The sequence below is a fragment of the Leptonychotes weddellii genome, chromosome 11 (assembly GCF_054177405.1).
Source record: "Leptonychotes weddellii isolate Sample4059 chromosome 11, ASM5417740v2, whole genome shotgun sequence".
Taxonomy (NCBI): domain Eukaryota; kingdom Metazoa; phylum Chordata; class Mammalia; order Carnivora; family Phocidae; genus Leptonychotes; species Leptonychotes weddellii.
Window position 1 is genome coordinate 22,801,007 of NC_138379.1, and position 11,336 is coordinate 22,812,342.

The 11,336-nt window shown below is 49.3% G+C and overlaps 1 protein-coding gene across 2 annotated transcripts; it reads left to right on the forward strand.

Moving 5' to 3' along the window:
* The first annotated feature begins 19 nt into the window (after window positions 1-19).
* Window positions 20-10,652, forward strand: LMO2 (LIM domain only 2). 2 transcript variants are annotated; one of them, XM_081798366.1, is made up of 4 exons: window positions 20-155; window positions 398-623; window positions 4,891-5,106; window positions 9,683-10,652. In XM_081798366.1, the coding sequence occupies exons 2-4, from the start codon at window positions 583-585 to the stop codon at window positions 9,900-9,902; spliced, it is 477 nt and encodes a 158-aa protein (XP_081654492.1). In that variant the 5' UTR covers window positions 20-155; window positions 398-582; the 3' UTR covers window positions 9,903-10,652. The 2 variants fall into 2 exon arrangements, with proteins under 2 accessions (XP_081654492.1, XP_081654491.1); XM_081798365.1 differs by lacking the exon at window positions 20-155 and adding an exon at window positions 158-275.
* Window positions 10,653-11,336: the final 684 nt, after the last annotated feature.

Here is an 11,336-nt window from a genome sequence, read left to right on the forward strand (position 1 = left end):
AAATGAAACCAGAGACAGAGGGAAGCTGAGCGAAAATAGACCTTCCCGAGAGAGGAGGGAGCCTGGGGAGAGAGGCGCGGTCCCCTCCCCGCCCCCAGACCGCCGCCCCCTCCCTGCCCTCGGCGGCGAGCTGCGCGCCGCGACCCGCGTCGAAGGTGCGAGGGACTCGGGGCGGCCGGGCGGGCGCGCACGGTCCCCGCGGGCGGCGCGGAGCCGGTGACAGCGCGCGAGCCGAGCCGGACCTGGCGGCGGCGGCGGCGGGACCGGGATGGAAGGTTAAGTCCTGAGCAGCAGCAGCAGCTGCAGCCGCCGAGGCCAGGCTGCGCGCCCCGGTCCCCGCCTCGGCCGCGGCGCGCCGGCAGCCCGGTGATTCGCTCTCTCTCTTTGGCGTTTGAAGGGAGCGCGGTGACTGTCCTTGAGCGCGGAGGGGCGAGCTCGCCGCCGGAGCGCCGGAGCAAGAGGAGGCGCAGGAGCGGCGGCGGCGGCGCCCGAGCACCCGAGGGGGTCCGAGCCCCGGCAGCCGGCCATCCCCGCGCCACAAAGGGAGCGCCCCCGCCGCCTGGCACGCCACCTCCCTCCCCAATGTCCTCGGCCATCGAGAGGAAGAGCCTGGACCCGTCTGAGTAAGTGTGGCTCCCCTGCCCCTGCCAGCCACGGTGACCACGGCCTCCCGCCCCGGGGCTGCAGGGTGGCGCGGACGGCGGGCCAGAAGGCTCCAGGTGCGCGCCCGCAGCGTGCCCTTGGCTCCCTTTGCCTTGCGCGGGGCTCCCCCTTCCTCGCGGGTGGCCCCGGGGACACTGGGAGAGGGGCTGGGCGCCCGGCGGCAGGGAGAGGGGGTCGGCCTGGCACCTCGGCGCGCCCCTCCCGGCTCCCTGGGACGCACCTCAAAGCCACCGCGGGCCAGAAAGTTTACACGGGAGCAGGCACAGGGGGAGCTCGGAGGCGCGCGGGTGCAGTCCCGAGAGCGTTCTGGGCTTGGTTCTGCTCCCTTCTCCCCTCTCGCTTTCTCGGTCCCCATTCTCTTTGTCCATTTGATCCTGGAAAGGGGGGCATTCCAGGTGGAGGCCTCCCGAGTCCCCCACGGCCCCCTTCGCGGTGCGCAGGTTGAGCGGCTGCCCGCAGCGCCAGGGATCGGCGGGTGAGGCGGTGCGAGCGTCCACCTAGGAGCTCTCTCTGGCCTCCAGACTTTCGAGCCCCTAAATCCGGAGTTCATTTGGGTACATGTACCCCCTCCCTTGGGGTCCACTGATAGGAGCCTGTGAACCTCAAAAGTTAGTGCACCATTTTGTGTATAGGTAAATTCTGGGGAGCGGTGGCTCATAGCATTTATCACAGTCTCTAAAGGGTTTGAGGTCAGGGAACGAGAGCTCTAATGAGCATTTGCCGCATTTCTTTTCTGAGCCTTGTACTGGTTTGGAATGTTCCCCTGTTCCCAACCTATACCTTCAACCCATTCTTTCCCGTTAACAAGGGGAGAAAGGGTTGTTTAAGATATCATTTTCCCGTCAGCGCAAATGCCCTTTTAAGATTCATTAGCTGTCTGGTATTGAGAATTTTTATTCCTTTGAAGTCCCCATCTAATCCTTTGAAGGGATTTGTTACACAGACCAAAGGAGCTGGTTAATGACTTGTCCATTTGTGCTTTTAAGAGGCATTTGTTTTCTCTTCTTTTCTTTTCTTTCCCTGCTTTAAAGGAATTGTGCTTTCCTGATTGAAGTCTCTCCCTCCCCCAGTTTCAGCCATCTATGGTATTTATATACCTGGGCTTTACCCTCAGTTACCAGCATAAACACTCAGCATGCTCTTATAAAATACAGGAAGTACCAGGATCCAGTGAGAATATAAACATCACTATTCAATCTCGAAGGCTTAGACACCAGTTCTATAAGGGGCCAGGTCTGTTCTAAGGAAAACACAGCTTCCTTCAACAAATGCTCAGGAGAAAAATAACATTCATTTTTAAAAGAATATATCTCTGCAGACACTGGGTTTAAAGGGTGGTTTGTGCACTTTTTTATAAACCTAGAATTACAACTTAGCCCTGAGTTTTCAGAGCCTGGGCAAGACCATAGTAATGCAATAAGAGTGAATGGGATGAATTGGTGCCTAATGCCTTTTCGATCAGCAGAACTTAGTCACTAATCCTTTTATTAGAAGATAAATCTGGAGGTTTCAGTTCCCTGAAGGAGGTTTGCTCTTTTCAAAGTTTGTGCTTTTTCACTGAGATTAGAAAATTGAAACATCCTAACCTCAGAGTTCAGCAGGCACCTACTGAAGAACGTTCATCCTTCACTTCCCTGTTTGCCCATAAAGACAGGCTCTACCTGGAGATGGACAAGCTAGTTGGGAAATTACTGTAGCACATCCTACTCCCTTCTTTTATTATAAATTGTTGAGAAATGATCCCAGAAATCCAGGCCGAAGTGATATTCTGGTGTAATATACAGGATAGGCTCTAGGAGAATATAAAATATTAATTTGAGGGTGAATCCCACCCATTCATTACGTTAGAACATCCATGAAAGATAATGTGATATTATCATTAATTACAGAAAGCTAGATGGAGCCAATATCTTATCCTGTCCTTTCCTATCTCATCTGGGGCCATCACAATGGCTCTTTTGCTTAACATTTCTACCGCCAAACTCCATCCTCCCAGATGCTTCATTGTGTACTTAACTCAAAGCCAACTTGGGTCACTATGATCAGCATCTCCAGTGTAGAGATAGAAGCTTGCCTGGGCATTTGCAAATGAAACATTTAGACAGAAAGCCAGCCAGAATTCATGAACATAGGGATTTCCTCTACCACCTACCTGTGAGTAACAAGAGCAGTTCGTTTTAATTCCGGGCAGTTTTGCACCAGCAAAGTGCACATTCTCCTCTTCCACAATTGGTTGGCAGCATCAGCATCAGGGCATTGAGTGTGGTCGAGTTTCCCCGAGTGTTTCTGAGAGCCCCAAGTCAGACCCTGGGCCTTGGAAAGAGAAGACATGCATTTCTGAGTTGACACATGTGAAAATGCTGGGGGATATTTTTCAGAAGGGAGAATGGAAGTCCTTAGGTATAACCTGGGGAAACAAAGAAAAGCAAAAGCAAGTCAGGCTTCAGTGAATTCTTAAAACTATTTAAAGTCTTCAGTTTTTAAAAGAAACCTGACTTGGGTTTCACATTTTCTTTTTTTTTTTTAAAGATTTTATTTATTTATTTGAAAGAGAGAGAATGAGAGCACATGAGAGGGGGGAGGGTCAGAGGGAGAAGCAGACTCCCCGCCGAGCAGGGAGCCCGATGCGGGACTCGATCCAGGGACTCCAGGATCATGACCTGAGCCGAAGGCAGTCGCTTAACCAACTGAGCCACCCAGGCGCCCCGGGTTTCACATTTTCTAATTCTAATCATTTTATGAAGGACACTGACCCTTGGTCTACAAAGCGTGGACTTGGCTTCAGTATTCCTAAATACTCAGGGAGGTGTGCGCTTTCTAGAAAAAGGCATCTGAAGTTGTCAGTGTGTGTGATCAACACTGATTACCTGCGTCTCATCGTCCCTAAGTATAACGGGTGCTGAGCTCTGTGGGCACAGGCCAGGTCAGGCGCAAGCTCACGTGGTAAGTCAGTGTCAGCTAGAAATAGGAGACAGATTGATACCCTCAAGGTACAGAGGAGGAAACTCCCTTTGGGAATCCCACAGGTGGAAACAGGTCCATTTTTAAAAAACACAATGGATTAAAAAGAAAAAAAAAGCTTTGTGTTTGAGTAAGGTTCAAAAGAGCACTTGCTCTTCTTACTCGTTAATTGTTACAAATCAACAGGTATTAGGTTTTTCCCATGTCCCATTTGGTGCTGGTGTAGTTTCTTTCCACTCTCTTTTATTTTCTTTTGGCAAATAAAATTATTTATTTTAAAATGTAAAACAGTAGTATTCAGATTCCAGTGAAGCAAAGTAAACCAGAGACGCTGTCTGACGTTTTAACGAAGGAACACATCCCACAGGCTCACTATTAGCAAGTGCCTGGATGGAGATTTCAGAGTCTGTTTAATTGCCTTCCACTCTCTTGAAAATATTCCATTACCCCTTCCTCATTTTCTTTCCTAAATCAGCTTTGTCCAAATCAGTTTTGCTGTTGTAAATATTTTCACATGCAGAAAGGTCTATTTAGTGTCCTTTGTAAGTCTAACAATGGCCTTAATACCTGAGATTTTTCTTCAAGGATTCACTCAGTAATAAGGATGGGATATGGAATTTCTTAAAAAATTATAATAATAATTTTAAAAGTAATAATGAGAATTCCTATTATATCCTGATGGAATTTTTATTTGGGAAACAAGAAAACAACCTAAGATAATCTTTGATCACTTTCTTCTTTCTTCCTCACTTAGCTTTTTTGCAGTTGGGAAGGGCTTGGGGTAAAACAGCATGGAGATTCAACAGGGAATTTGCAGATTTTTAGCCCTCTGGGTAGTGGGCTGTCCCTGAAGCAAGCAACTCTTCTGGCCTGGAGTGCCTCCTGTGGGGTTCAGCAGGGCCCTGGAGTCTAGGCCTGGGAGGAGGAAAAAGAAGGAGAAATGGCAAGATACAGAAGGAGAGTAGGAAGGGAGAGTGGAAAAAAGGAAAAAACAACAACAAAAAAAGAGGGCGGAGGGGCCCAGAACGGTGCTGGGCTGTGGGCGGGGCTGCAGAACCACCTGCATTTGCTTCCACAGCATGGAGGGTGGAAGGCCTCGCCCTCTCCTGTCCTGACCCAAGCTAGCCGGGCCCCTCTGCCGTCCGGCCTCCGGATATGTAGTCCTGTCCTTTGTCCTCTCTCCGAACGGTCCCGTTCAGCCCAGAGCCATGCCTCAGCCCCAGTGCTCGTCCCGAGGTTATCCCTCATGCCGGGTCTTCTTTCCAGGGAGCCAGTGGATGAGGTGCTGCAGATCCCCCCGTCCCTGCTGACATGCGGCGGCTGCCAGCAGAACATTGGGGACCGCTACTTCCTGAAGGCCATCGACCAGTACTGGCACGAGGACTGCCTCAGCTGTGACCTCTGCGGGTGCCGGCTGGGCGAGGTGGGGCGGCGCCTCTACTACAAGCTGGGCCGGAAGCTCTGCCGGAGGGACTATCTCAGGTACCCCCCTCCACGCCGCCCCCCTGCCAGGGCCCGGACAGGGAGGGCGGGGGTCCACGGACCGCGGAGTCACGGCGAGCTCTTCGGCTCCTGCCACCTGCCCAGATGTCCGGGCCAGACGTTGAGTCTCAGCTGCCCCATGCGGAGAAGTCATTGATTGGCATCTCTTCCTGTTTGAGAAGCATATGCTCAGGGACACAGTCCTGTGTGGTCAAATACTAATTTTTTAGAGGTGAGAGAAGGACAAACACAAAGTTCTGTACAGTAGCTCCTTCGGGGGGCACACGAGGGGAGGGGGCTGGGGAGGGATATACAGGGCGCCCCAGAGGAACCAGGCACGTTGGAGCCGAGCAGTTGGACGGTGGGTTCTTCGGAGCGCATTTAATGCTTCAAAACACAGATATGGGTTATAAAAGGTTCTTTTGTAGGGCTCTAATCTTATGTGATTTAAAAGCCCCAAGCTTTTGACTGGGACAGGGCAGAGGCTCTGAAGTCAGCTGTTGGTTGGAGTCCCAGCACCACAGCTTTCTCGCTCTGTGACCTTGGGCAAGTTCCTTAGCCTTCGTCAGCCTTGATTTCCTCCCCTATAAAAACGGGGGTAATAACAGCACCTACCTCCAAGGAGGAGGTGAGGATTCGATGGGGTAATACACGTAAACTACTTGGCTTGGTCAAGAGTATCACATAGATATTACCTGCCCTTGTAACTAACCCTCATGACATTACCATTAAGTCTTTTCCTACCTAACAAACAAGGAGATGGAAGAATGGAAGCAAAAAAAATAGGAACGCTCTAACACCCCAAGAGACAGGAGCTGAGGACATCTCTGGTGCTCCGGGTCAGACTACTGGCCTTGTGAGTTTTCCGGCACTCAACGAGTGCCTTTGCCCGGAATGTTCTAGCATTTCCAGTTTCATATTAGCTGCTGTGGAGGTAACTCTGTGCCCTCTACTGTCAGATCTGCTCAACTGTCTAGCTGTCAGTTTTTTGCCATCTCCCCGTGGCAGAGGGTCTGTGCAGCATGCAGCCCTAATGCATTAAGGACCACCCAACCCAGGGAAGCTTGTTTAGACTCCAGTGCCCTTGGCTGCCAGGCTACCTCTTCCACCCGAACCTGCCCTCAGAACATTTTCACATTAAAAAAAAAATGCAGGCAATTCCACGGTGAAGGAAGCTTATCTGTTTACCCAGAGACAGATAGAAGACGCTTTTCCCCCCCTAAATTCTCTGATAAAGTCCTTGCAAATTTGGTGGTTCAGAGAAAATATCAATGATCATGATTATAATTTTGGTCCATTTTTTATTAAGCTACAAGAAAATGGAACTGGGATAAATAGAGACCTGATTTTGCTGGCTACCAGTTTGCCAAGTCCATGCAGAAAGCAGACGGGTAAATGATTCCCATTGGGCCCCCTGACTACATCCCTGTCAAATCATTTGAATCTTATTAAATGAAGTGCAGATAGAGTAAGGTCAAAAGAGCACCGACTTCTCCCTATCTCTGTGGTTTTATATAACATTCAAGAATAAACCCAGTGCCGCCTGGACTTGTTCATCTTTTGCATTTTTAAAAAGAAGAGAAAAAAATTGTCTGGGAGTACCCAGTGTTAATTAACTTGTGTCTTGGTGACATGAAATAATTCTTCTCCCTGGTACATTCCTAGGCAACATGTTAATTAACTCTGTGTTAGTGCAGCGTTTCCAGCCATCCTTTAATATTTATATTATTGTTATTAAAATGGGCAGGAGAAAGCTTAGGACATTGACACCTCTTGACAGAGGAGAAAAACCTTTTTTTTTTTTTCCAGGGCTGGTCCTTTAGCCATGGACTTGCTTACTTGTATTCTTAACATATCTGGCAGCGTCTTTTAAAAAGGCAAGAGTGAATAAATGGGGGGGGGGTCCTGTGATGGAGTTCAGTCTTTCTCTGCCCCCGGGAGAACTTCTCCTCCTCCTGAGGATTGCCCACGGCTGACCCGCCTGTTAGACTCCTTTTCAGACATTTAGCCTCAAATATTCATGAGATGGCAGTGCAGAATCTAATCCCCGCTGCTGCTTGCTGCGGGGTTGTGTTGCTGGGAACCTAACAGTAGCTGTTCATGTCAGTGACGGGCCCCCAGATTCCGTCAGATCACTTTCTACCAACTTTTGTGTGCAGGGCACCCCACCCCCCCTCCAGTGGTTTTACTTGCAACAGCCAACACCTGCATCTATTAGAGCCGAAGTGTGCCCACTGCCCCCATACCACCTTCTGGGACCTTAACATTGACCGTTGACCGATGACGGGCATCGCAGGAGCACCAAAGCCTTGCAACCTTGCCTGGAGCCAGGCGGACTCGGAGATGTAACTTACCCCGAGTCCCTGTGCCATCCTCCCAGCGCTCCCCTCTGAGGGCCTTTGCTGGAGGTTACAACTTTGCTTGCCTTCCTCCCCTTCTCTCCAGCTTCCCTTGCCTCTCACCAGCTTCCCCTGAGAATACATCCTTAATAATTCCTCTCCTCAGGGTCCGCTTCGGGGATATCCAGCCTAAGGCACCAATTCTTGGCGCCAGAGGTGAATGCTCAAATTCGATGTCAAGTCCTGGCTTATTTTTCCTATTAGTAGAATCTCAGGATACCAGAGCTGGAAGGGGCTGCAGAGGCCTTTTCTTCCAGTTTCCGTGCTTTACAGCTTACGACACAGAAGTCAGAAGAGAGGTTGTCATTTGCTCGGGGGCACCTGGTTAGTTAGAGGGACCTGAACTTGCCTCCCGAACATGAGTCCTTTGTCCTTCCCCTCATTAACTGCCTGATGTGCATTGTAATTTACCCCCAACTTCCCTTTAATAAATGTTCTCCTTCCTTAAGGGTCACACACCCCACGTGTTGGCTTCATGCCACGCACACTGTTTTGTTGAGTCGTTTATCCTTGTTCAGTCCCAAACTCAACTTACTGAACAGTCAGGAAACCAGAACTGGCTTTCCACTCTGTGACCTCCAAGGTGGCAGCTTCCTACAGCTCCGCCATCTGCTACGCTGGGATAAAATGTTCCTCCCCCGTAATGAGTTTGCTCCCAGGTGGTGCCTGGAAAACACTCAGAGATCCTCAAATGCAAAGCAGGATTCAGAGGGAAATTAGCTGGCCCTGGCCCTCACTATCAGCCCTTTACCCACAGACCGCATCTTCTTGATTCCATTAATTCTGCCCAAATGTTTCCAAATTTTTCAAGTGCCCCTGTCTTCCCTCCAGCCTCTCAGAATGTTCCCATCGATTCTCTGCTATCCTGAGGTGAATGAGAACTTCCAGTAAGAAGAAGCATTAACCTAAAACTATCCTAAAGATTTGATGCAGAAGGGACGTGTTATCAGGCACGTGGGGAAATTATTTCCTGTAGCAGGACGGCGCTGTTGCGAGTACCCCTGACCTGTGCTAAAACACAGCCAGTGTGGGCTTAGCCTTTGATGGTCGGCGCTTTGACAGTGCTCCGTTTGGTCCTTCTCGTAGCCCAGTGAGGTAGATGCTACGATTACTGCCACTTCAGAAGCTCAGAGGAGCCTGAGGTCCCACCGTGCTCACTCCGTCCTCAGGGCTAGTCCTGCACGTGCATGATTCCACTCTTGCAAGCTGATTGCAAAACTTCAGCCTGCATCCGACTCACCTGGAAGTGCTCCTTAACACACAGACCTCACCCCCAGAGTGTCTCAACCGGGAGGCCTGAGAATGTGCATTTCTAGCAAGCCCCCAGGTAATACAAATCTACTGGTCCCAGGAACGCAGCTTGAGAACCACTGCACTGGGCCCCACCATACTGCCTCTCCCACCTTGACATTGAATATTGCTTGAAATAAGTGACTGACTGAGACTTAGGGGAGTCTTGATTTCAGTGTCAGAAGAGAATCTCCAGAGATTCACGCCAATGGGGGAGCCTAGGACCTTGAAGTAAGCTCTTCCATTCAAGGTGGAGAGATGCTGTTGGTCTCCCAGATCTCTGAGGCATGGTAAACTGCACCGAGTGTCTTCTGTCAAATTTTCTCTGTCTCCTGGAAGCTGGGGCCTCAGCGAACAGTCATGTGGAGGTGGCCATTTTAGTTTATGGAGGAGTTGGAGACCAGCCCTCCCCATGGGTGAGATCAGTGGCTATTACCATGATAGAATCTGGGAACCTCAGAAAGATGCCCATTTCACTGCATTCCTGCTTAGTTCCCCCTCAGAGGGCCCCCAGAGATTTACTCCAGCTCTTCTTCTAAAATGAAAGTTCCCCTGGGAGGGGATACACAGTACATGCCTAACCTCTTAATTCAGATCACTTCAGCTAAGGCACTTCTCCACAGATGAGGGGCCCCAGGGCAGCCCAGAGCAAGGAGAGCTCAGAAAAGGGGCAGGTTATGCTAAACACAGTTGCCACGGTTGCGGCCTCATCCCGGAGAACCCCCTTCCCTCTAGGAAAGACTCCGCGAGCCTCCCTGGACCCACCTCTTCCTGGTTTCCTGACAGGGTGGAAGTGAGCCTCCCTTATGGAACCCATCCCCAAGCCTTTTCTTCCAGTTTTGTTTCTGCCAATGTCTTCTTAGCTTTTCTTTCTGCTTTTCCCCTAGGCTTTTTGGCCAAGATGGTCTCTGCGCATCCTGTGACAAGCGGATCCGTGCCTACGAGATGACAATGCGGGTGAAAGATAAAGTGTATCACCTGGAATGTTTCAAATGCGCCGCCTGTCAGAAGCATTTCTGTGTGGGCGACAGATACCTCCTCATCAACTCCGACATAGTGTGCGAACAGGACATCTATGAGTGGACTAAGATCAATGGAATGATCTAGGCCAGAGGCCCCCAGCATCTCTGGGGGAGCATGTCTCACTGAAGTCACTGTCTCCATGGGGTCTTCACTCTTGGGCACTCTGGGGATATGAGGGTGGGATGAGGCATTTCTTAGGGGTGCCCTCCCTGGGCACCAAGACACAACATCCAAGGGACAAGACTTGTATCTGACAAAATGAGCAATCTTTAGGGAGAACTTATGGACAATGGCCACAGCCTAGCCATAGTAACTGACACAATTAGTGAAGGAAAGGAGTGTTGGGGGGCAGGGGGGCACATGCCATCATCCTAGAACCTCACATCTACAGAGAGGGACTTGTGTAAAGACCCGTTAGGACTTTGACCTTCGAAAACTAGAGATGTGCAATTGATTTCTTTTCTTCCTGGCTTTTATGACAAACCTGCTCCAGTCACTGTCCTCCACACAAGGGAAGGACAGAGAGAAGAGTGGCCATCCTTTCTCCTTGGCCACCTTCCCAAGGCCTTCAGCTTTGGACCCAAGGGAAACTGCATGGAGACACATTTCAGTTGAGAATGGAAAGGGCAACTTTTAACCAAACGATTATTTAAAGCAATGCTAATGAATCACTGTTTTTAGACACCCTGTGAGGAGTTCCACAGATTGTTTCTATACAAATGTAAATCTAAAAGCAGAAGTTGTTCAACTATTTTATTATCTTAGATTATATCAAAGTATTTGTTGTGTGTAGTTAAAAAACTGCGGACAATAAAAATGACAGACTAAAATGAAGTGTTGTTTACTTGATTATGAGTCATAATTTGCGATGGCAGGAAAATAGCTTTTTATACTATAAAGGAGAAGTAAATAAGCAATTTACTTTTAGGTCAAATAAAAACTTCCATTTATTGCTAGGGTTTATACAAGGTAGGCACGTTTCTGTATTACTAGCAATTATATAACAGGTCCTCATGTAGCTCAGAGGGATGTAGAATAATTAAATTGTTATTGTAAAATGTGCATTTCACTTCAGCATTGTATAGAATGAATGGAAGGCAAGATCATTGCCTTTGGGAAACCTGTAACCTAGAAAGGACACAAATACATGAAACAGATTCCCTTTGGGAGAGAAGGTAATTACCTAGCCTGAAATGTGGCAAAGATGCTGAGCTTGACACTTCGATTTTCCAAGACGTGTGTCTCAGGGTATTTTATGACAAGGGGTTAAGAGGACCTTACTTTGAGGATTTAAAGCAGGCCATCTTGGTTTGTGCCTTTGCCTTCCACCCCATTTAGGCCCCCATGAACTGACTCAGAGCACCACCTGCTGGTCATCACCTCTCTGCTCGCTAGTTCAAGACGGTCCCAAAGAGAGACAAACCTAGATGTGATAGACTTCTTGTTTCATAAAAATATTGGCAAGCACCAAGAAGTCTTAATGTGTCTAATTATCAAGACATCAGAAATATGCCTCTA